This window comes from Nicotiana tabacum, chromosome 15, assembly GCF_000715075.1.
Source record: "Nicotiana tabacum cultivar K326 chromosome 15, ASM71507v2, whole genome shotgun sequence".
NCBI lineage: Eukaryota > Viridiplantae > Streptophyta > Magnoliopsida > Solanales > Solanaceae > Nicotiana > Nicotiana tabacum.
The window spans coordinates 48,236,987-48,263,041 of NC_134094.1; the positions used below are offsets into that span (position 1 = coordinate 48,236,987).

At 35.7% G+C, this 26,055-nt stretch overlaps 1 protein-coding gene across 4 annotated transcripts; it reads left to right on the forward strand.

The window, feature by feature from the left end:
• Nucleotides 1–5,418: 5,418 nt before the first annotated feature.
• LOC107776743 (delta-1-pyrroline-5-carboxylate synthase) lies at nucleotides 5,419–25,612 on the forward strand. 4 transcript variants are annotated; one of them, XR_012699251.1, is made up of 20 exons: nucleotides 5,419–5,719; nucleotides 6,373–6,444; nucleotides 6,808–6,911; nucleotides 7,606–7,708; nucleotides 7,837–7,998; nucleotides 9,246–9,523; nucleotides 19,551–19,701; nucleotides 19,784–19,948; nucleotides 20,036–20,113; nucleotides 20,474–20,563; nucleotides 20,812–20,898; nucleotides 21,008–21,094; nucleotides 21,214–21,310; nucleotides 21,416–21,519; nucleotides 21,635–21,710; nucleotides 22,143–22,293; nucleotides 22,429–22,497; nucleotides 22,686–22,752; nucleotides 22,839–23,821; nucleotides 25,221–25,612. XR_012699251.1 is itself a non-coding variant. In XM_016596656.2 (20 exons), the coding sequence occupies exons 1-20, from the start codon at nucleotides 5,660–5,662 to the stop codon at nucleotides 25,306–25,308; spliced, it is 2,160 nt and encodes a 719-aa protein (XP_016452142.1). In that variant the 5' UTR covers nucleotides 5,419–5,659; the 3' UTR covers nucleotides 25,309–25,612. The 4 variants fall into 4 exon arrangements, 1 of the variants encoding a protein (XP_016452142.1); XR_012699253.1 differs by having other exon boundaries at nucleotides 22,490–22,597; nucleotides 22,839–22,909; XM_016596656.2 differs by having other exon boundaries at nucleotides 22,839–22,909.
• Nucleotides 25,613–26,055: the final 443 nt, after the last annotated feature.

A 26,055-nucleotide genomic window follows, 5' to 3' on the forward strand; every position in this document is an offset into this window, starting at 1 on the left:
GGCTTATTAGTGGATTGATTTAGCTTGTTTGTGGTAAGAATCTTGCCTAACTTTGTGTGGGGGAAACTACCTCTTAGGATTTGGATTAATTATACTATTGGAATTATATGAAAAATGTGTACACAAGATGACGAGTGTGTACATAGGCTTATATGTGGTATTTGACCGGCTTAGACTCTTAGGCTTTTTTCATGCATTTCATTGAAAGTTGTTAATACATGTTTTTTTTTTCATGTTTACTCTTATATGCTTAAAATGGCAGTTGTTACCTCTGTTATTGTCATGTTACATCTCTTACCTTTGAGTAATTCTTATATGAAGTTCTCATTGCATGTTACCTCTTTCATTGTTGATTTATCCTTATTTGAAGTTGTTATTCCATGACATCTCTTCGTTGTTGAGTTGTTTCTCATTCATTCATCATTATTAAGATTCTTGTACACATTATAGTTGGGGCGTGGGCTATGTGATGTGGTAACATAGGTATTGTTGATTTTGGCAAAGTTGTGACATATGGGCGCGTGGGCTGAGAGTTGTTTATTGTATTGTAATATTGATGCACATACGGCGGTATAACGATAAGGGTTGATGTGCATGCTGTGATATAAGGTGGGATTTATACGCGTGTTTCTAGTAAGGGAATTACTTGAAGCCACGCGGTGAGATAAGTGGGCTAATGCACGTGTAGCTATTTCGGAAAAAATATTTTTAAAAATAAATGCAAGGCTCATGCGGCGATATAAGGAAGATTGCGATCATGACTTGTGAAATGTGAAAGATGAGGTATGGTACCTCGGTTGTGATTCTTGTTGTACATTCTATGTGAATAGACTTGTTGATTTGTATAGTTATTGTCTTTCCTTCATTTGATTTTATTTGTACTTTTACTATACTTGATCACTTGTTGTTCCTACCATATGTTCACTCTTGTTGTCCTTTATTGCTTTGTTATCCATTGTTAGTCTTACCTTATTGTATTGCTTTGTTGTCAATTATTTCTTGTTCCGTTATTAGTTATATTATATTCTATTCCGGATTCTTAGTCTAGTAAGCGTCTTGACCTGGCCTCGTAACTACCCTACCGATGTTAGGCTTGATACTTAATGGGTACCGTTGTGGTGTACTCATGCTACGCTTCTGCACATTTTTGTGTAGATTCAGCTACTTCAGCTCATGCCGGGCACTAGTGATTGACCAGATATGCCGGAGATTCCAAGGTATACCTGCTTGGCGCTCGCAAGCCTCGGAATCACCTTCTATTATTACTTTACTACTGTTTATCTTCACTTTTAACAGTGTTGTATCTAAAGATTACTAGAGTATTTTCTTTAGAGCTTATGACTCAGTTTCACCGAGTTTTTGGAATATTGTAATTGTTATTCAGTGTTGATGTTATCATGAGACTTATCAGCTTTATTTAATGTTCTTAGTCGTTATTTCTGTCATTTTTCTCTTATATATTAGGCTTACCTAGTCTTAAAGATTAGGTGCCATCACGACTACCTCATGTGGGATTTTGGGGTTGTGACACTGGGTAGAACATATTTATTTTGATGGTTTGGTGATTTTATCGCATTTTGAGATTGGGAGCTCGAATTTGTGCGATTTTGGAGGGGATTTTCACGATTTTCTTTAGGATTCCAGTCGTCCGGAGGTTGATTCAAGCGGGAAGGGATTTCTAGATTACTGATTTGGCTTGTTTGAGGTAAGTATCTTGCCTAACCTTGTGTGGGAGAATACCCTTAGGATTTAGCCTTAATTGTAATTTTTTATGTGAAAAGCAACATGTACATGAGGTGACGAGCGTGTACATGGCTGCTAAGTGTGGTTTATGATCGGATTTGTCCCGAGGTTGCTCTTATTACCTTGTTTTGATTGAGAGATCTCTGTGCTACGTGTATTCACTTTGGATGATTACTTGAGTCTAATTTTCCATACTATAGATTATGTTTTAGGATTTTATTTCCTATATTGGCCAAGTTGGGTGTTTGTGAGATTGTTGCTAAATTCAGTTAACCGAATTCATGCTTATATGTTATACAACCATCCACATTTCTTTATTGATATGTCCTTGTGCACTATGTTGGTAGACTGTGAGTTTATGTCGTGATGACAATTGTTGGCATGTTATGTTATTATGATTGTAGGCATATGTAGACGTGTTGGGTGAATTGTTTGGGTGTTGGTACGAGGTCTTTGTTGTGCTATTATTATTGTTTATAATGCACATATGGCGAGACAAGGTGGGTTATATCGAGTTTGCACATGTGTCAAGACAAGGTGGGATGAATTGTTAATACGCGTGTGGCGAGATAAAGTGGGTATTTACTTTATTTTAGCACATGCAGTGAGATAATGATAGTATTGTAATGTTGTTGTACATGATTTCGGGGGTTATTCTTGCTGAGATTATGTGATATTTTGGATGTCATTTATGATATTATTGGTTTGATGGGACGAAAGTAATATGTTAATTCTATACTCATTTTTCATTGAAACTTTGTGCTGTATTTTTCATAAATTGTGGAATTTCGCTCGTCATGCTATTTCATATGGCTTCTCTTTTATTTAATGATTTGTTGATATTATTTTTCACTTCGTATTATATTTCTAGTTATTGATTTATCGAGCAACTTATTTGACTAGTGAGTATCACATGACTTGAACCTCGTCACTACTTCACCGGGGTTAGTCTTGATACTTACTGAGTACCGATTGTGCTGTACTCATACGACGCTTCTGCACATCTTTTTGTGCAAATCCTTAGGTGGGTCCTAGCAGAGTTTTGGACTGAGCTTGGAGTTCACACAAAGACTCAGGGTGAGCTGCACTTCATGGATCTATTTTGCAGTTTTCGAGTCCCTGTTCTATTATTATTCCTATCTATTTGTATCTCAGACAATTGGTTATGTATTCATATTCTCTGACCGTAGTAGCTCATGTACTTGTATTACCAAGTCTTGGGGTTATGCGATATTGGCCGTGTTTAGACAGTATTATGACTTTATCGGATTTGGTTACCGTTTTGGATTATAACTGTCTCTATTTATGTTATCTTAATATTAATTTAAGAATATAGACTTCATTTTTGTGGAATGCAACTTGGCTTGCTTAGCAAGTTCGGTTAGGCGCTATCATGGCCTTAAGGTTGGATTTGGGTCATGACACTTACTAAGTACATGTGGATTGTTGTACTCATACTATGCTTCTGCATCTTGCGTGCAGATTCTGGAGCTGAGTAGTTGTGGAAGACGAAGCCTTGCATTGAAGACGTACCAACATTCTAGATTCAAGCTACCTCTTGTTCATGGTAGTTTAGGATTTCATTTCTATTTTTGTGAACTTCAAACAGATATTGTATTTATTATTCATACTAGCCTTGTAAATCTAAATCATAGTGGCTCATGACTTGTACTTCGTATCCTTGGGATAGTTGTTTGACCAAAAATATAGATCTTGGTTCAACTAGTTAGATTTAAATAAAGAAGAGTCAATCTTAGTTAATATTAATATCCTAAGGACGAAGCTATCAGTTTTATGACAAATAACTTGTATGTTTGTCTGGATGACAATGAATGTAAACAATAATGACAGTGTTCAATGATCCAAAAATATAGGATATGGCATTAAATAATAACAAGTAGCAATAAATGACATTTAAGTAAATAGAAACATGTGAGTCAACCGAAAAGGTGTGAGATCTGTGGATATTCTCTCTGACAATAATGAATGATTGAAAAGCCTTTGAACACTTAGATTGTTCTTGGATCCAGTGGGAATACTAGGCAAGAATCTTAGTAAAAAGGTTATTTTTGTATGCTTGTAATAAGACGAGATCCTCTCTATCACGTCAATGTGTTTTTACAAATGAATATCTCATTTCCCCTATCATTGTGTCTTTTTCTATTTATAAGGAACATATTCCTAGAAACCCTATTCTTTTTTGTGTCATATCTTAAAACTAGCCGTTATAACTCTGTCTGAGATGCTCGACCTTGAACTACGATGACTTCACGACCTTGATCTTTGCTGATTCTTCGACCGCACCGTCATCGCTTTGAGGCTACTTCGACCTGGGGCAAATCTTTGTGGAGACCTTACTGGTAACACGTGGTAGCCGATGAAGGCTATCACGGTGCTGACGTGGCTCACCTATATCAAAGATATTTTTTGGCCCATACAATAGTCTTATTGAATTCTTTTGAGTTTTACTTATTGTTACTGATGATTTATCATTATAGTTGTAACTTATACTGTTTGGCTTACCTAGCGGGTTGGGTTAGGTGCCATCACGACTTGGTGGAATTTTGGGTCGTGACAGCAATCATGACCCTAGCCTCGCGATCGCGATGCATTAACTGATAGCAGAAAATTTGCTGCTACAGTATGCCCAAAAATAATCTGAAACCATCTCGAAACACACCCGAACCCCCTCCAAACCATCCCGAGTAGTCCATATACTCTATACAAACTTGTCCAAGGGCTCAAACACCTATGAAAATATTATAACTAAGAGTCAGGTCCAAACTAAACTTATGAAATTTCTTAAGTTTTTCAAATTTTAACTTTCACACAGCATCTAAATCACACCCGAGAGTCTCGGGTGCTAAACCGAATATACGTACAAGTCAAAAATCTTCATACGAACCTATAAGAATCTTAAAATCATGATTGTAAATCTGTTTAGCCCAAATGTTAACTTTGATCAACTTTCTTAACTTAAGACTTCAAGTTTAAGTGTTCAAAAATGCTCCTGAATTCCTTGGGATCTGTACCACCAGTACCCGCAAGTCATAAATCACCAAAAGAACCTATAGCAAGTCTCAAATATGGGAAAGAGGTTCTAGAATACAAAACAATCGGTTGAGTTGTTATAGTTCTATTTTGTGAGGAACTACGACCCATGTTTGCATCTATGTAGAAGACGAAATTGACCAAGAGTCATCACCTACAATGACATGTACGAGAAGGAAACTCAGCTAATCTTGGATTGAGCTGCCTGATGATGTCTGGGGTTGACCCCGGCACAAACACGTGATAAACATTAATTTAACCACTTATATGGTACTCTCTCCGTCCCAATTTATGTGTCACCATTCAAATTTCGAGAGTCAAACGAATTTCTATTTGACCATGATTTTTTCATGTAACTTTTAAATATTTTATATTGTAAATTATTGTGACTTAAAATACTTATTACGTATTTTTCAAATATGTAATTTTAAAGATTTTATGTTTGAATTTATAATTAAAATTAAAAAGTGTGACTCTCGAAATTCAAATGGTGACACCTAAGAGAGTAATTTTGGTTAAATTGAAAACTTAATTTTTATTCCGGTTGGCATAAAAGAATTGAGTAAAAGTTGTTATTCTCTCTCAACTATGTGTTGGATATAGTTCGGAAAAGAAAATGAAAATGTGTTGGATAAAAAGCAAAATAAGGTAAGGGAAAACGACTTTCCACAACAAAAACAAACAATAGTGGAGGAAAACGTGCTGAGCAATCCCCAAGTTCCAATACACGCCCGTACAAAACCCAAAATCCCCAAATCGAAGTCGGATTAAGTAGAACTAGAGAACTGGCTGAAGGCAGTAGACTCCACATATTTCTGCTGCCGTTTTGCAGTCTACATTTCTTTCTCTCTCTTCTGAGCTAAAAATGGAGACAGCTGATTCTACTCGGACATTTGTCAGGAACGTGAAACGAGTAATTGTCAAGGTCTCAACTTTATCCTCCTTTTTTCCTCTAATTTCTTTTCCTTATTATTGCTTAATCCCTGCATTGCATTTGGCCCTGATTTTCTTTTGTAGAATAATTCTTGTCAGATTGGAAAGAGTCGTCTGTCCTTAATGAAGATTGATTTTAGTTAGCTATCATACTTATGTTTATTGTATGTATAAGGATTTAACTTATATAGTGGGACAATGAGTGTAATTTAACCTTGTTTTAACATATTTTCAGGTTACCAATCCGTACTTAACATTGATATTTACTTGTAATTAGTTTTTAAGTGACTTGATTGTTAAGTACGTGTTTTAATTAGCTATTTGACTGGGCACGAAATTTAAGAAAAGAAATTAAATTTTTTTGAAACTTGTGATTTTAAATATGCCATAATACTTGTAGGTTATAGAAGCTTTCCCATTAAGGTAAAATGGAAAGTTTAACTTAAATTGTTTCCAAATTCTTTTCAAAACAGATTAAAAAGGAAATAGGGTCATATAAGCTGGAAGAGAGGGGATAATTTTTACACTGTCAATGTACAAAAGTTAAAATCATTGTGTATGTTGTTCCTTCTATTCCCTGTCTGTTATTTTAGTTTTTTCTTAATATATTGCTAACAAATTTAATTTTTGATGTCATTTTTAAAGGTTGGGACTGCAGTTGTGACACGGACTGATGGAAGATTAGCACTTGGAAGATTGGGAGCGCTCTGTGAGCAGGTGAATCTTATACTCCCTCTGTTTCAATTTATGTGACATAATTTGACTTGGAATGGAGTTTAATAAAAATGGAAGACTTTTGAAACTTGTGGTCTTACTTGCCATAATATTTGGGTGTCTATAAGACATTTGAAACTTGTGGTCTTAAACATTCCATAACATTTGTTGGCTATAAAAGCTTCTCATTAAGGGTAAATTGGAAAGTTCAAAGTTAAGTTGTTCCCAAATAGAGAAATTTTTCATTCTTTTTTGCAATAAGTAAATTGTGTCACATATATTGAAACAGAGGGAGAAATAGTTTGATTGTTAGTATATATCTGCATCTTCTAAAGCTTACTGGTTTTGCTGCAAACTGCATTACAGATTCAGGAGCTTAACTCGCAAGGCTATGAAGTTATTTTGGTGACTTCAGGTGCTGTAGGTGTTGGTCGTCAGCGGCTTAGATATAGGAAGTTGCTGAATAGCAGGTTTCTACCATGTCCTTGCTGTCAAATAAGATATTTACTTAGTAAATAGGTTATATAACTAGAATTGTTAATAAACAAGTTTAACTCAAATGTAACTTGACTTATTAGTAAGAGCTAACCTTGATGGTATAGTTGATATTGAATTATGCAAATGAACCACAAACATATCTGAAGTACTCTATCCATCCCATTTTATATGGCTATATTTGATTGTGCATCGACTTAAGATATTAATTAACACATTATATTAGTGATGGTAGAAGAAAACATTAAAGCAAAAAGAAAAGTTAGTTTGATAGAAAAAATATCAAGTCAGTTTAAAATTTGAATAGTTTAATGAATTTGAGTTCTGGAAAATTGTAAAAATTGTATAAAGATATGGTGTCAATCCTTTTGGGATCTCAAAATGGAAAGAAGGGTCATATGAACTGGGTCTTAGGTTGTAACTCGTTCATAGATATATATATTGGTTGTACTAATGATCTGAATAATAAAGTAATGCTCTATATATATCTCACTCTGTGAATCAGAAGTTACTTGAAAAAGAATCAATATTCTTACCTTTTGATTTGATGTAGTACTGAAAGGGTATTAAACTCTATCTTTTATCCTCAGTGACAAGATTCCAACGATAGGATTTGAATATTCCAGTATCTGCAATTTACTATTAACTACCAAGTCATCATATTTGCAGTTTTCTTGATCTTCAAAAGCCCCAAAGTGAGCTTGATGGCAAAGCTTGTGCTGCTGTGGGCCAGAATGGCCTTATGGCTCTGTATGATTCATTGTTCAGTCAGGTTGAAGCACAGTTCTTGGAACTTTTTTGTTTGTTCTAACTCTTGATTTGTTTATCATAACCACATAACCGTCCTTAGCTTAAAGGATTGTCTACTGACTTTTTATTCTTTGTACCATCTTTATACAGTTGGATATGACTTCAGCTCAGCTTTTGGTGACTGATAATGACTTTAGGGATCCAGATTTTAGGAGACAACTCAATGACACAGTAAACTCTTTGCTGTCTCTTAAAGTTATACCTATATTTAATGAGAATGACGCTATCAGTACGCGGAAAGCTCCTTATGAGGTGTGTCTCTCTGATTTTACACTGTAGTTGCTGTCTTCTTGCCCCTTTTTGTGAAAGTGATGTACTTTTAAGGTTTTGCACCTCTTAAGCACAAAGAAGAGAGAAAAATAAAAGCACCCCGTTAAATTTTTTCAAAAAACTAGTGAAAGCGTTCTTCAAACTCACGTAAAAAGAATGTAAGATGAAAAGAACCTTACCACTGTTCTTCTGGAGGAAGAATGAAATAAAAGATAAATCACGTTTTTGAAGCAAGAGCTTAGAAAAACTAATCACCAATGTTTATTTTCAGTATATTGAGCCCTTTAAATAGGCCTTACAATGAGTAAAATTGATAAGGTTAAGGAAAACTAATCCTAATTAAACTAGAATAAGAATAAGGCGAAGAAAACCTATCCTAACTAAAATAGGAAGAAGAATTCTAGTAGGAATGGACTACCAATTAACAATCCCACTTTGACTAGAACCATAAATATAATCCTACTAAAACAAGAATTAAGAAATCCTAATATTTAAGGAAAGGAAATCCTAATCTTGAATGGATTCTTGGACTTTCAATTTCTTGAGATTCTTGGGCCTCAATTGGACCAGGGCTAATTAGTGTAACCATTTTAAATTTGTGGCCCAATTCTCCAAATCCATTGGCACCTTCATGAACCCAATAAGCCTCCATTGTTGTAGAAAACATGGCCTCCATGCTACTCTAACATCACGTCTTGAGCTTGTATGTTCATCAGAAAGTTCCTCTCATTAGTAGATAGGTCACAATGTTTCTTGCTGTAGGGCTGACCAGTTGCGTAATTGGTCAATCCATGCGTTGGAACTAGAAATCCCTTGAGTAATGTTCATGCATCTATTTCAAGTAAACTTCATCATGTGCTGTTATTAACTAATCAAAAATAAAGAACTCATTTGTTGATTTTACAGTCGACATATACATATATGGTTGTCTGATATATGCTTCTACTCATCAGTTCTCTGTTATTATTCTCATTGTTGTTTCCTGGGATTGGGAGGGGAATGTATTAAGATAGTGCATGTGACCATGCACGGCATTTAAAGTTGGTTTCTGCCACTTTGGTCCCAAAATTTCATCTTTGCTTTAATGAGCTTTTGTTTGGTTGAATCCTGCTGTTCTCCAAATCTGTAATATGATTTCGAGTTCTAGCAAGTATTTCTAGATATAATATCTTATATCTTTTCATTTCCTCAGCTCATGGTTTTATTGTAATAATGAACACTTCTTGTAGGACTCTTCTGGAATATTTTGGGACAATGACAGTTTGGCAGCTCTACTAGCTTTGGAATTAAAAGCTGATCTTCTAGTTCTGTTGAGTGACGTAGAGGGTCTTTATAGTGGCCCTCCCCGTGATCCAGATTCGAAGTTAATTCACACATACATTAAGGAGAGACATGAGACAGTGATTACTTTTGGAGACAAGTCCAGGGTGGGAAGAGGGGGCATGACTGCCAAAGTAAAAGCTGCTATGTATGCTGCTTATGCTGGCATTCCTGTTGTCATAACCAGGTCTGATACTAGTATTTACGCAATTGGAATTCTTAATATTTATGTGCATCAGTTTTACACTTGTTCATTTAAAATATTCAAGTGTTGTCTTCTTAGTAGAGTGGACAGGATTTGTGATACCTCTTTATATATGGGCTTTGCCCTTTTTTGTCAATAAAAATAATATAACTGTCCAAAGAGAAGCATTTAGGATGACCTTAAAAGTGCAAAAAAAGTCTGAATTAAAAGTTGAATTTATAGCTTTGTTGGGGATGCACAAGAAAATCTGAGGTACCTGACTGGAGCTGAAAGGAAAATGCTGTCATTGAGTCTGTATCAAAGTTGAATTTATAGCTTACGGTAGGAAATGCAGAAGAATCTGAGGTATTTTACTGGAGCTGAAAGAGAAAAAGATGTCATTCTACTGTGATAAAACATGACAATTGATCTGCTGAAAGCACAAACAGGCACACAAGAAAAAAAAAAGAAGAAAAAAGTAAAAAAAATAAAAAAGAAGCAAAAGCAAGAACAAACATGAGGTAAAACCGATTCTGTATTGCATAGCCTGCATTATGAAGAATGCATTTTGAGTAGTATAACCATTTCTTTAAAAAACAATTCTTGTTATCTTTGAGTGAACCGCTTGGGCGTTAATTGAGTGGGTTGGGGCAGTTGACTTTTAGGTGAACCTGCTTCCAGAAAATTTGGCTTCTAGTTGTTGATGCTTAATTAAGAAAAGACGCTCTTCAGCAACGAAAGTATGCCAACGGTAGAGAAGTTTGAGCTCTTTATGCTGCCATATTATTTGTGTAAATATTGGGTATATCAAGTGGCTAATATATGCCTGTAATATTTCATTTCAAAATTGATTGAATTTCAGGCTAAGCAGTTTATAATTGAAAAATTAAAACGGGTAGACTTTTTATAAATCTGTCGCATATGAGACTACTGTATTCTATTGTTGAATAATATTATGCCGCTTGTGACCATTAATGTCCATAGATAGTGAGAAAGGCAAATGTAATAATTTTCTAATTATGTGTGGTTAAGGACCTAGCAAGAGTGTGTGTGTATAGGGTCTTGCTAACCTACTACATTGTTGTAGTAAGTTAGCATTGTATACATATTTCATTTCTCCAAAATACCCCCGCGTTTTCTTTAATAGTAAGGACATCTTTGTCTTTTAAATCTATTAGGGCAATCATCTCCATTCGGCAAACTTTCCGTCCTCGTGAATCTTTAATCCCGTTTTTGCTGAAAACTGGGAATTCTTTGTTATTAATGCAACAAATTTCCTTTTAGCAATTTATCAATGTTGGGCTTCAATTGATTTTTTGTTCTTTTCCGAAAAAAATTTGAATCAAGTTCTTAACAAAAAGACAGAGAAATCATTATGTTTTGATCTGTAATACTAAGCCCCATTTCGATTCAAGATCTGTTCAGATCAAAATCCGGCTATGGTTAATCTTCAAAATGCCGGTCAAACCGACTTAGAATGTTGACGAGAAAAACAAGGAAAGAGGATGTAGAGCTTGCTCTGCATCACTTAATCGACCTCCCAAGGCATTGTCTTCCACTTCATCTGAGTAGAAATTGGGGAATTTGGGTGAATTCATGAATGATTAAGATTGGACTACAAATCCGATATAGAAAATTGAAGATGCAACTTGGATTGAAAAGAGGAAGCTTAAGTAGCATTATGTTCTGGCATTGGATTCTTACTCATACTAGATTGTTCTTTTGCCGAGTATCGATAAAATGATAAGAGGAAAAAGGTATACGGTTCCAATTTTATAAAAGTTATGAATAGGTTAGATTTAGACATATAAAGTTCTGAAGATAAAAAAATCTCTCACAAAAACATCAGATTGCAACTCCTTCATAGATCGGAAGAGGAAGCTAAAGAGAATGCTAGAATGAGAAAATGAGAAAAAAGGGAGAAGAATTTGGGTTTAAGTTTTCAGTAGAAGACAAAAATGCGCTTGCCATTAATGTGTTGCTGAACCACTATTAAGGGTATTTAAGTGAAACCAAATATGTATACAATGCTAACCTACTACAACTATGTAGTAGGTTAGCAAAACCTATATAAGGTCTTGCTAACCTACTACATTGTTGTAGTAAGTTAGCATTGTATACATATTTCATTTCTCCAAAATACCCCCATGTTTTCTTTAATAGTAAGGACATCTTTGTCTTTTAAATCAATTAGGGCAATCATCTCCATTCGGCAAACTTTCCGTCCTCGTGAATCTTTAATCCCGTTTTTGCTGAAAACTGGAATTCTTTGTTATTAATGCAACAAATTTCCTTTTAGCAATTTATCAATGTTGGGCTTCAATTGATTTTTTGTTCTTTTCCAAAAAAAATTGAATCAAGTTCTTAACAAAAAGATAGAGGAATCATTATGTTTTGATATGTAATACTAAGCCCCATTTCGATTCTAGATCTGTTCAGATCAAAATCCAGCTATGGTTAATCTTTAAAATGCTGGTCAAACCGGCTTAGAATGTTGACGAGAAAAACAAGGAAAGAGGATGTAGAGCTTGCTCTGCATCACTTCATCGACTTCCCAAGGCATTGTCTTCCACTTCATCTGTGTAGAAATAGGGAAATTTGGGTGAAATTCATGAATGATTAAGATTGGACTACAAAACCGATATAGAAAATTGAAGATGCAGCTTGGACTCAAAAGAGGAAGCTTAAGTAGCATTATATTCTGGCATTGGATTCTTACTCATACGAGATTGTTCTTTTGCCGAGTATCCATAAAATGATAAGAGGAAAAAGGTATACGGTTCCAATTTTATAAAAGTTATGAATAGGTTAGATTTAGACATATAAAGTTCCGAAGATAAAAAAATCTCACACAAAAACATCAGATTGCAACTCCTTCATAGATCGGAAGAGGAAGCTAACGAGAATGCTAGAATGAGAAAAAGGGGAGAAGAATTTGGGTTTAAGTTTTCAGTAGAAGACAAAAATGCACTTGCCATTAATGTGTTGCTGAACCACTATTAAGGGTATTTAAGTGAAACCAAATTTGTATACAATGCTAACCTACTACAACTATGTAGTAGGTTATATATATATATATACACACACACACACATACATACTCCCTCCGTTTCAATTTATGTGACCCTATTTGATTGAACACAGTGTTTAAGAAAAAAGAGAAGACTTTTGAACTTGTGCTGTAAAATGAAACGTATATTTTGTGTCGCTATAAATCATTGCATAAAGGTAATTATTTCCAAATATGAAGAGGTCATTCTTTTTGGCACGGACTAAAAAGGAAATAGGTTCACATAAATTGAAACCAATATAATAATGAGTCTAAATCTAAATTGTATTACATATAGTTGGGTATATAGAAGGGGAGCCTTGGCGTAACTGGTAAAGTTGCTGCCATGTGACCAGGAGGTCACAGCTTCGAGCCGTGGAAACAGCCTCTTGCAGAAATGCAGGGTAAGGCTGCGTACAATAGACCATTGTGGTCCGGCCCTTCCCCGGACCCCGCGCATAGCGGGAGCTTAGTGCACCCGGTTGCCCTTATATAGTTGTTCTAAATCTAGGAACCAATATAGTAGTGAGTCTAAACCTAAATTAGTAGTAGTTTACTTTTAATTCTAGTACTAAAATTATATTCTACTTAGAGTAGATGATAATAACCTTCGTACTAATTATAGTTTTTTTCTATGTAAATCAAAATAATTATTTCTATTTTGTTCTAGATAAATAAAATGTATTCCCAGATCTATTATAGAGTACAATCTTGTATCTTTATTTAACTTAAATTCTTCTAGATCTTCGCTCAGATTTTGAGCAAATATTTCTATATTGTAGTTTGAAGCAAATATTTAGACGCAATGTAATGAAGTAATGAACTACTACAAAAGGCTAGTCTTCTCATGGAGTTTGAGGACATAGCAAAATATGAAGAGATAGTATGGAGGCAGAAATCCAGAATATTATGGCTAAAGGAAAGAAACAAAAATTTAAAAGTTGCCCAAAAAATGGCAAGTTCTCATAGAAGATTCAACTACATAAATGATGCAAGATCAAGAAGGTCAGGAGTCCAAGAAATTCAAGAAGTCTAAGAATCCATTTAAGATTAGGATTTTTTCTCCATAAAAATTAGGATTTCTTATTTGATGTTTCCTAGTAATTTGATTCTTGATTTAGTAGGATTGAATTTTGTAGCTCTAGTCAAACTAGGATTGTTAGTTGGTATTCTACTCCTAATAGAATTCTTTTTCTTTTTTAGTTAGAATATGTTTTTCTTAACCTTATTGTTATTCTGGTTTAATTATGATTAGTTTTCCTTAACATGATCAATTTTACTCATTGTAAGGCCTATTTAAAGGGCTTAGTATGTTGAAAATAAAGATTGGTGATTAGTATTGTGATATCACAACGGAAGTATGCCTTATACATTCTTGAGGAGATAGGAATGCCGGGCTGTAGACCCATTCACACTCATGTGGATTCGAATTCTAAACTTTCGCCAGGACCCGGGGAATCACTAAACGATCTGGAAGATATAGGCGGCTGGTTGGTAAGTTAAATTACCTCACAGGTACTAGACTTGACAATTCTTTTCCTGTGAGTGTTGTGAGTCAGTTTATGGATTCTCCCTGTGATAGTCATTGGAATGCAATTGTGTATATAAAATCAGCCCCAAACAAAGGATTATTGTTCGTAGATCGAGGCCATGAGCAATCGTTGGATACTCAGATGTTAATTGGGCAGGATCACCTTCTGATAGACGTTCTACGTCTGGATAATGTATTTTAGTAGGAGAAAATTTGGTGTCTTGGAAGAGTAAGAAACAAAATGTGGTTGCTCGGTCTAGTGTAGAAGCAGAATATCGAGCAAAGACTATGACAATTTGGATCAAACAGTTGCGCAAGGAGTTGAAATGTGGTGAAAGCAGCCAAATGGAACTTGTGAGTGATAATCAAGCCGCCATTTTTATTGCACAAAATCTGGTGTTTCATAAGAGAACCAAAAACATTGAGATTGACTGTCACTTCGTCAGAGAAAGAGATACTCTCAGGAGATATTACTATAAAGTTTGTGAAGTCGAATGACAACTTGCATATATTTTCACTAAGTCCCTCACTGAGCCTCGTATTAGTTACATATGTAACAAGCTCGATACATATGATTTGTATGCACCGGCTTGAGGGGGAGTGTTAGATAGTTATGTAAATAAGTATAGTCCCACATCGAATAGGAATAGAGTATGTATTGTGTATAATTATAAATATGGCTCATTGTATTATACTCCCTCCGTTTCAATTTATGTGAACCCTTTTGACTGGGCACAAAGTTTAAGAAAAGAAAGAAGACTTTTGAACTTGTGGTGTATAATGAGACACATATTTTGTGTGGCTATAAATCATTGTATAAAGGTAAATTGTTTCCAAATAAGGAAAGAGGTCATTCTTTTTGGCACGGACTAAAAAGAAAATAGGTTCACATAAATTGAAACGGAGGGAGTAGTTAATACATCAATCAATAATGTAATTTTCCGATTATTTTACAACAACCTTTTTGGTTATCAAAAATGTAATTTTCCGATTATTTTTCACAAGTACCAAGGGCCCAATATTATAAATATTCAGATAATCAAGGGAGTGAAGAGGACAAAACTGATGAATACAATATCAAAGAGACAAGGAACATGCATTGGATCCACAAGTTGAGGATTTACTACCAAAGTTTTATGATGATCCATTGGAGTATCTAGCCATGTGTGTCATTGACTTTCCGTCTTTCAGAGATGCTCAACACAATGTTGACTTGATTGTTGATTCTATCCATTGTAGTATCTAGCCATGTGTCATTGACTTTCCGTCTTTCAGAGATGCTCAACACAATGTTGACTTGATTGTTGACTCTATCATTCCAAACAAGTCAGCATATTGCGTTAATCCTAAAGTCCATAAAAATATGCATGAACAAGAGGAAGGATTACTTAAAAAATAGTGGATAATGGAGAGTTTGAGGTATATTGGAGAAACAAGATGTCTTCACTTGATAAATATATATGGCCATCATCAAATTTTGGTGTACAATCATTGCAATTGATGCATTCCCACGAAGAGCGCTGATCTCTATACTTAATTCAAAGCTAGACACGGAGTTAGCTAAGTTTTATGAAGTTCTAACACCAATAACTTCTTATTGAAAGTTGAAGTTTGATAGTCAACATAGAAATATTACATGGAGAAGGCTTAGTAGAAAGTTGAAACTTAGAAAGTGGGATTTAGTTCGACCCAAGTGCTAAGGTTCACTTACAACATGAAGAAGCTCCATAAATAAGCTAGCAAAATATAACTTGAAACCTAGTGAGCACTGGGTCCCCATTCCTTAATATAGCAAATCTTGCACCATCTATGGAAGTTGTTAGACTAGAGGACGAGTCTTTTTCAACTAGGGGAGAATGCGAAATCAAGAAGGCCAAGAATTCAGGGAATTCAAGAATCCATTCAAGATTAGAATTTCTCCATCAAGATTAGGATTTCTTATTTCCTGTTTTCTAGTAATTTGATTCTTGATTTAGTAGGCTTATATTTTTGTAGTCCTAGTCAAACCAGAATTGTTAGTTGGTATTCTATTCCTACTAGAATTCTTTTTTCTTTTTTAGTTAGGATATATTTTTCTTAACCTTATTCTTATTCTAGTTTAATTAGGATTAATTTTCCTTAACATCATCAATTTTACTCATTGTAAGCACTATTTAAATGGCTCAATATGCTGAAAATAAAGATTGGTAATTAATTTTTCTATGATCTTGCTTCAAAAACGTGATTTACTTTTTATTTCATTGTTCTTCGCTTATTCAACGTTTCTTGCAATCTTGCTGGATTGCGGAACGTGTGGGTGAGGTTTCTTTTCATCTTACATTCTTCTAATATGAGTTTGAAGAACGCTTTCACTAGTTTTGTGGAAAACTTTAGTGGGGTTTTTTTGTTTTTCTTTCTTCTTTATGTGTGAGAGGTGCAAAACCTTGAAAGTACATCAGACATCCTATGGTTCAAGGCGAGACCATTACTAATCTAGATGATATCAAAAGGGAGATTATAGCCTATTATCAGAATCTATATGCTGAAACAGAATCTTGGAGGCCTGATATAAAACAAAATGGGTGGGTCAAGCATTAGAGAGGAGGAAAGGGAGTGGATGCAAAGAGACTTTGAAGAACAAGAAGTACTGGAAAGTTTGAAATTATGTGAAGCAGACAAGATGGATACAACTTAGAGACCAATACTTCATGGAGAAAGGTAATATATGTGTAGTTTGACAAGATTGAATAGGGGTGCAAAAGATCTGTTAATAGTCCATATGTGGGTGGGTGTCGCAATTTTGGAATTCTCTTGTGGTTAACACTAGCATAAAGGTGGGTAATGGAAGACACTTTATTTTAGAGTGATAATTGGTTAGGACATGATCCACTTAAAGAGATGTTTCCCGAATTCTATGGTATTGCCACCATACCTGAAATTAAAGTGGAAGAAGCCCGGGGACTGCATGGCTGGAATATCACTTTTAGAAGAGGGTTCAGTGATTGGGAAATGGGAAGAAATGCTGACTTCTTTAAAGCTTTGGAAGTTTTCTAGGGTCTCACTGATCATGAAGATACCTTACTATGGAACAAATGTAAGAATTGGAGCTACACTTTCAAATCTGCCTATCTTGTGCTTTCAAATAAAGGCCAGCATAGTGAGGGATGGTCATGGAAGAATATGGAAAGCTAAAGCTCCCTTTAAGGTGGTCTATTTCTCATGGCTGGGTAGCAAGAGAAGCATGCTTGCCTCAAGAAAAACTGAAAAGAAGGGGATTTCAGTTATGTGGTAGAGATCCGGAAACAAACAGCCATTTGTTCCTGCATTGTCCTATCACTAGGCAACTGTGGAAACCGTTCCTTAACATTGTGGGCCTCAGGTGGACCATGCCTTCAACTACTGAGGAGCTTTTGAAGTCTTGGAATAACAATGGAGGTTCACTTAGACAGAAGGCATGGTGGAGGCTGATACCTGCTTGCATTTAGTGGACAGTATGGAAAGAGAGGAATACATGAGTTTTTGAAGATATATATAATCCCCTCCAAAATATCAAGATGAATTGTATTCTTTTGTTTTATTTTTGGTGTAAAGAAAGTCATGTAGATAATACAGAGTCCTTGGTTGACATGTTAGGCTTTTTGTAACTTCGATGGATCAGTTTTGATTTATCCACCTTGTACATATGGTTTTCTGCATTGCCTTAGTGCGTTTTCTAATATATTGTTACAAGTCTCAAAAAGATTAGAGGTTCTCATCTCAGACTTAACCTAGTCAGAACCCAAAAAGTATAACCAAAACAATAAATCAGCCTACAGAGTGAATATTTTAGTCGTCGTAGGAAAAGTGCTTCTATTTATGTATGATAACACTTTGTAAAGTTTCTCATTCTAATGCATTTTAAGCATTGATAATCCTAATGTTGTAAGTTCAATGGTTGGAAAACATAAAAATTTCTATTCATCCACCCAGGATTCTAAGAAGATGGGTGCACTATTACAAAGAGGTGAATCTAGAAGTTATATTTGTAAGTTATTACCATCTATGTTGCTCGGACTCTTCGAAGATGTGGCCGGATACGTGTCGGATCCTCCAAAAGTAGTGCATTTTTGAAGGATCCGACACGGGTGCGGTTACATTTTGGAGAGTCCTTGCAACATAGATTACCATGAACCTAAAGGTTAAAGTTATAGGTTAATAGGTTAAGTTATAGGTGAATCTATTACCATTTAGAAATTATAGCTTGAAATTAAAAATTTCGTGCAATTTTAGAGATTTTTAACATATATATACCTATACTCCATATAAAAAATATTGGGTCATTGAACCGTGTTATATCATCCACTGCTATTAGTTTTAATTATTTAAAATCTTGCTATGACAAAAGGAGATCAAGGATTTCAATGTCTTAGATATGGGGATTTTGAATGAATAAATTAAATTAAAAATGAAAGAAAAAGAAAAAGAAAATACTTAATTAAAATAAAATAGGGGACACTAGATATGCCTTCAAACTGAGATTTAAACCTCTAGTTCACTTGGAAAGGTGCACCCAATAATCATTGTTTTAAAGGACTCTTTGAGCTGGGGTGCACACATGTATATTTAAGCAATTTTAAAGAAATATAACATTATTATACATGGTATAGAGAGACGAGTATGGGTTCATGTGCCCCATGCTCCAACACATAGATACTCCCTTGCATCCACCAACAGATCTGTTAACACTTGACACATTCTGGAGAAGACCACCTTCGAATCAATTTAGACTGTTCTCTAATCCTCAAAAACAGATTCCTGCAGGCCTCTTTTTTGGTAATTAACCTTTGTTGTATACAGTTTATCAGAAGTCCTACTACAATTGAAGATACTTTATGCTCTCTTCTATTCCAAAAAAAAAAGTTGGGTGCATTAACTGCTAAAAGAGATTACTCTATTTCATCCTTGGACTTTTACCTTGGAAATATAAAGTTACTGTCAAAAATGTCGACTATGGAGCTTAGCTAGAAAGAATAACTATGTTATGAAGAACTTTTCCAAGCTGTGGCTCAGTGGATGAAGCTGGGATAAAGATCATAGGAGACCATGGTCTAAAATCCAGCAGAGGCCAAGTGAACAAAGTTACCCTAGCCTGTATATGTATTGGTGGGAGGATGTAATTACCCGGTGGAATAGTTGAGGTACGTGCAAGCTGGTCCAAAACACCAATAAAACACCATTGCTATTTAAAAAGAAAAGGGTGCTAGCAGAACAAGATGGTGATAGTAAGTGGTTAGGTTGAAAACGAATGCAATAAAATAAGGCTGAAAAACGAATGCAAATCAGTACATGAGTAAAGCGTATTATATGTAGCAAAGCATTGTTCTTCAGATGTTCAGTGTGAAAGCTGATTTCTCTAAGTTTCTTGCTCCCTTTACCTAAAATTTCTGCTGATTCTTTCTCTCTATCCGTCTGTGTGCGTTCGCGGGGATAAGTGGCTTCGCTGTCGATAACATCATTAAAGTGCTACATGGGGAATGTATCGGCACCCTCTTCCATCGTGATGCCAATAAATGGGCATCAACTGGAGAGATAGGTGCTCGTGAGATGGCAGTTGCCGCAAGGGAATGTTCCAGGCGGCTTCAGGTATATCTAGAGAGACATCTGGCTGTAACATTTTGTAAACCGCATGGATGTGAATATTTATTCTTTGTTCCTTCACCTCCAGGCACTTTCTTCCCAAGAAAGGAGTAAAATTTTGCAGGATATGGCTGATGCATTGGAAGCAAATGAAAAGGCAATCCTTGCTGAGAATGAAGCTGATGTGGTTGCTGCTCAACAGGCTGGATATGAGAAGTCTTTGATATCTCGGCTGGCATTAAAGCCAGGAAAAGTAAGAGCGTGCTCACTTTGCAACTTAGTCTGAATGATCATGTACCTTTTTAGTATTCTTGCTGAAAGGGCTACTCCTTTGTCATAGATTTCTAATCTTGCAAATTCAGTTCGTGTGCTTGCTAACATGGATGAGCCCATTGGTCGCATTTTAAAGAGAACGGAGGTAAGCAAATCACACCAAATATATGTGGCATGTAGTTTTTAATACATGAGGAATAGAGAACAAATTGTGAAGGAGTCTTGTGAAGTACTTCTTTAAGAAAAAACTTCTGCACTCTCAGACGATTTAGTGGGTATTGTACAATGTCCATTGACAATTATATTTAATGGTATAGCCAAAGCTATTTTGTTGTTGTTTTGTTTCTTGGCCATGAAAAGAACTGGGCTGACTTGTTGGAATATTGGGAGCAACAGAGATGTCGATTTGTAACTAGAAACCTTTATTGATCAGTGTTCAGTTATTAGCCTTTAGTTTCAGAGTGAGATGTTGATTTAATGTCTGGAATATTGTCGTCTCGTCCAGGTTGCTGATGGATTCATCTTGGAGAAATCATCATCTCCATTAGGCGTTCTATTGATTATTTTTGAGTCACGACCGGATGCACTTGTACAGGTAAGCAATGCTGGCAAAAAGAAGTTTTCCACTAGCAGGAAGGTTCTGCTGCATGTCCAATATAAATTAGTAGGGTTCTCTTTTTAGTAGTTATGAAACACTTTTTCTTTACTAATGGCGGGGACAATGGTGATTAACATATGTCTGTCTATGTAAACTTCACGGAATTCTCTGCATGCTTGAATTGCATGTCCTTGGATTATACCTTTACAGTTCACAAACTCGTTGCACTTTTTTTGCATGACTAGATAGCTTCTCTAGCAGTCCGAAGTGGGAACGGCCTCTTGTTGAAAGGAGGAAAGGAGGCCAAAAGATCAAACGCTATCTTACACAAGGTTTAACTGATATCTTACACGCTATCATACACTCTTCACTGAAGCTTCACGTTTCCATCATTTCATGTCCAGCTTTGTCACCTTCTCCTCTTTTTCTTTTTCGTCTTAGGTGATTACCTCAGCGATTCCTGGAACTGTTGGTGAAAGGCTTATTGGACTAGTGACTTCTAGAGAAGAGATCCCTGAATTGCTCAAGGTACCTGCCAAATATCTTAAATGAGAAACTTATATTCTCCCTCTCTTTCTTTTTTAGGAAATCATGACCTACACTGGACATGAGTTTGGTTCTTAGTTTATTTTTCTTGCATCCCGCAGCATGATGATGTGATTGATCTTGTTATTCCAAGAGGTAGCAATAAACTTGTTTCTCAAATTAAGGCATCAACAAAAATTCCTGTTCTTGGCCATGCTGGTAATTATGTGTTACTTGAGTATTGGTTACTTGCTAGACTCAATCTCTGCTTTGATGTCACGGATTCTTTTCCTGCGATGGTAATATTACTATGTTTGCTTCCAGATGGAATTTGCCATGTTTATGTTGACAAGTCTGCTGACATGGATATGGCAAAGCGGGTTGTTGTGGATGCAAAAACGGATTATCCTGCAGCCTGTAATGCGATGGTAGTTTGTTATACTTTTTCATAAAACAGTGTCCAGTTTTAACCAGGTAGTTTATTGATTTCTTTTCTTTTTTGGTTTTTTTGCAATAAAATTGTTTCATTGCTTTCCCTGGTAGGAAACACTTCTTGTGCATAAGGATTTGGCACAAAATGGAGGTCTTAATGACCTGATTGTGGAACTTCAAACAAAAGGTAGAACTTCTTTTTCAAATTCTTTGTGTAATTAAAGCTTCTATATGATTACTGTGGAGTCTTGACTTGAAAGTAGGGAAAATAGAATCTGAGGGTATTTCTGATAGCAAAATCTGCTTTGTAATGATTATTTTTGTTAATCTCAGTTTAGCGTTGAGTTGCATCACCCACGAAAACACTCTTGTTGTTGAGGCTCATCTATAATGAACAGCTATGTTGCACGGACTCTCTAAAATGCTGCCTAATAGTTTTCACACAGTTTTGCGTACTAATCATTCTGTCCTAATAGTTTTAGAATATGGTAAATGCTGTCTTTCCTCAACTTTCTTTTTTTGTTGAGAAAAGTGACCGACTATCCTCACATTCCTTGGCCCTGAAAATAAAGTTTAATTGGATTGAAGAAATGTGAACTGATGTTTGCATTTGTGGCAGGGGTTTCTTTATATGGTGGACCAAAAGCAAGCTCCCTGCTCAAGATTCCAGAGGCGCGTACTTTTCATCACGAATATGGTTCACTGGCTTGCACTGTGGAAGTTGTTGAAGATGTATATGCTGCAATAGATCATATACATCAGCATGGAAGGTGTTATGTTTGCCTAACTTTTATCTTTTACAAGGCTGCATTATGATTCTTTTCTTTTTCAAATTATTTCATATTGGAGCTCTTATACTATGCAAACTTTTGCAATCCTTATTTTTATACACAACTCATTGGCAGTACCCACACTGATAGCATTATTACCAAAGATCAGGAAGTTGCTGAAATATTTTTACGTCAGGTTGACAGGTACATTCTCATGTTTTCAACTTCATCTTTCGTCATGACTGATGAGTAGTTTCTTCAATCTGATATACTAAGACCTCTGGAATTTCATTAATTTCTGATAGTAAGTTTTGCCCATTATTGTTAATCATTTAATTGGGGGAACTACTACTACCATCCCTGCTTAAACATGTTTGATCTTCACTTTTCAGTGCTGCTGTATTTCATAATGCAAGCACAAGATTTAGTGATGGGTTCCGCTTTGGACTGGGTGCAGAGGTATATAATCTATCAGTGGTTCCAAATTGTCTTTTGGTATCATAATTTCATATTTGTAAGTATCTTGATTGCTTTTGGTTGAATAGGTTGGGATTAGCACAAGTCGTATTCATGCTCGTGGCCCAGTTGGAGTTGAAGGGTTGCTAACTACGAGATGGTATATCTGTTGTCAACTCTCTTTTGATTTCAATCCCTGTTTTCTACATCATTCTGGCTTTAAGTCCTATCTGGAAAACTACCACTCTTGAGAGATTGCCCTCGGAACAAGAGACTTCTCAAATCTCTGGCAATTCACGTATCCCTTATGATAAAAGAGAAAATAGAAGTAAAGAAGATGACGTTGTCAGTTAAATCTCTTTATGTTAGTCGAAAATGAAGTCTCTCAGCTTGACCTAGATCCCATGGGTTCCCTATAAGACATGTCCTCCAGCTTTATTGCATTTGCTACAACTTCTTGTTTATCTTTGTCTGTTTGCTGCATGAACTTGGTTATTACTTCATTACAGGATCACATCTGACTGAACTGGCCCCAATTTAGTTTTTTTCTTGACCAAAACCAGTCTTTTATATCAAGTGTAGCCAGATCTCTGTGCATAATTGCATATCCAGCCTGCAGTCCGTTGCCCGGTAGTTTTCCTACTTGGCAAGATTTGGATGTGGTAGGCCAAAGGACATACATCACAAAACTCCTTAGCTAGTTCATATTGTTTAAGTAAAAAGTCCAAAAAGAGTTGGAACTTTTAAGTTCTTGAGCACGGCTGTCGAGTAAAGTCAAAGAATTACTATATTTCCCTCGATCAGAAAGAGGTATTACATTTCTGCTTATACATTGAACGTGTGTGTGTGTGTGTGTGTGTGTGTGTGTATACCCTTCTTTGTTTGTGCCTTCTTCTATTAGACGCATGCTTTTATTGCATGTTGCACATAAAGCCCGGCAGACGCTTGACTTTTTTTCTTTCTTTTTGCTTGGAAAATACTGGAAAATCACACGAAAATGGATGCGCAAATGATCATCTCTGACTAAATTGGAGATGGAGACCTAATCTCAAGAATCTACTCTATAGTTGCTGTATGTCCTTTTTTGCCATGAGCTCTTGATTCTTATCAGAAATCTTTCTTGACTCTCTTCTTTAGCAGTGTTATGAAATAGTCTGGTAAGACAAATTTCACTTAGATTGACTGCTGTTCAAGATGCATGAATGCTTTATCCCCAAAGTGGAAAAAGAGAGATCAGAGGCATGAATTTGCGGTGGTTTTACTGGGTGTATGGCATGTGTAAGAGGAAGAGTTTAGTAGCTGTACAAAATTTAGGCCAAATACATAAGTGGCCACCTAAAATTGCCACGATTTTTCATGCACTTCAACTAAGGCTTTCCTATTAGTCACTTAAAGTATATCTAAAATGTGTCTATTGAGCACTTCATTGATCATGTATGAATGGGATGAAGACATGTGTTATTTCGACCAAAAATAATCCCACTATAAACAGCTTCTACAACCAGAGAAAAACCAACAGTATCTGAGCAAACAACAACCAAAAAATATCCGACCAGCAGCGGCCATCGAAAAAAACTCGAGCCTGGTCCAAAAATTAATTCTCCGGCGAACCTGTACAACGAGCCGACCCTTTGTCTCCTTTTGTTCTATTCTCTCCTCATTTCAGATGCACATTAAAAAATCCTTGCACCTTCAAAATAATATAAGAGAACCATTGAGTTTGACCGGATATCTATTCCAGTTCTCTCAATGACAACGAGAGCTTTGACGGCGCTGATGATGAAGAAGATTTTGAGAATAAGCTGAAGGAGATTTTTTAGGAAATAAGGAATGATTCTTTGTTGTTCTCCTCGGTCTTGTGTAATAAATGAAATTGGAGATAAAGATTAGAGGATGGTGAAAATGATCTCAAAATAAAATTTCTCTGAGAATGGTTGCTGGTGGAATTGGAAAGTTTGTAAGGAATGATTCTTTGTTTTGGTGCTTAGGTGGTACTGCTGGCCGGTCATCGACGATCCTAAGTTGAGTGGCCGATGGGTTTATTGTGGTGTTCTGGTGAAGAAACTAAAAAAATAAAATTTTAATTACAAATAAAAATATTAGGCTCATCACGCAAAGAGAACTGTTATTCACATAACATGACATGTCATCATTTTGTGTTTAATAGCACACATTTATTGAAGTTGGGACTGCCTAATAGGAAAGAGCCTAAGTTGAAGTGCTAAAATGAAAAATCGCGGCAATATGTATTTGGCCTGAAATATATGCTAAGTTTTGGATTCCAGTACCTACTTTTACCTCTGCTTTTTCAGCCGTTTCTTTCTTGATTTCTTATAAAGGAATTTGTCTTTGTTAAAGTTTTCTTAAGGTCGTTTAGTTAGTTTCCTTGGGCATAACACACTTATATTCATTCTGCATTTTGAACATGAATTTTGTTCAAATTATTTGGCCAATGCTGCAATTTTCTGTAGGCTTGCAAGGGGAACTGGACAAATTGTTGACGGTGATAAAGCAGTTGTCTACACTCACAAAGACCTTAGTGGGCTTGAGATTGCATAATTGAAAGCATTGGTTGTCCCAGTTATGTTTTACGAAGATCTTCTGTTGTACTATTGGATGTGGGTAAAGCAGGTTTGATGCTTACTCTCTGTACGTTCCAGTCATGGATTGACTTATGATCATTTGCATACTACAGGTCAAAAATTATTTTGTATAACAAAGTTTCACTGCTGCATAGGTTATAACTTGTAGCATTATAAACTCGCAGTCTATTTTGTCTGGCAAAGGTTTCCAATTATGATAAAATAGGAATGTGTTCCAAAGAATTTTTTTTTCATAGAAAAGAATTTGAGTTTCATTATTATTATTATTATTTTTTCTTTCTACTACTTTCCACCAACACAAGTACCTGATAATTTTGCCTTCTGAGGGTTAGGCGGATGGGAAGAAATCATCTTTTTTTTTTGTCTTTGCTAGGATCTGAACCCTGGTCTCCCATATGTGTATCCATTTCATAGGCTACAACCTTGAGTCCAAATTCGAGTTTCATTAAATTTGTTGCTAAAGCTGAATTTCCCCCCCCCCCCCCCCAACCCCCAAGTCAATAAATATATGGGGAGTGCCCTTACCGAACTCTTTATAGAAAATGCATTGTCGGTACTCCCCAAAAACTAAAAGGTTGCTTGAGATAGTTTGATTTTGTCCTACTGTAATTGCATTAGTATATAGGTGTGAAACAATAGTGATTGGAGATGTTATAAGAAATGAAATAGGGGATACAATTACCCACAAAAATAAAACTATTGC

Bases quoted from the DNA above. Each gene is read 5' to 3' on its own strand.
- LOC107776743 (XM_016596656.2), top strand. From the start codon at position 5,660: ATGGAGACAGCTGATTCTACTCGGACATTTGTCAGGAACGTGAAACGA. The intron at 7,999-9,245 runs GTGTGTCTCTCT...CACTTCTTGTAG, and splicing joins CGCGGAAAGCTCCTTATGAG to GACTCTTCTGGAATATTTTG. The intron at 22,498-22,685 runs GTACATTCTCAT...TTCACTTTTCAG, and splicing joins TTTTTACGTCAGGTTGACAG to TGCTGCTGTATTTCATAATG.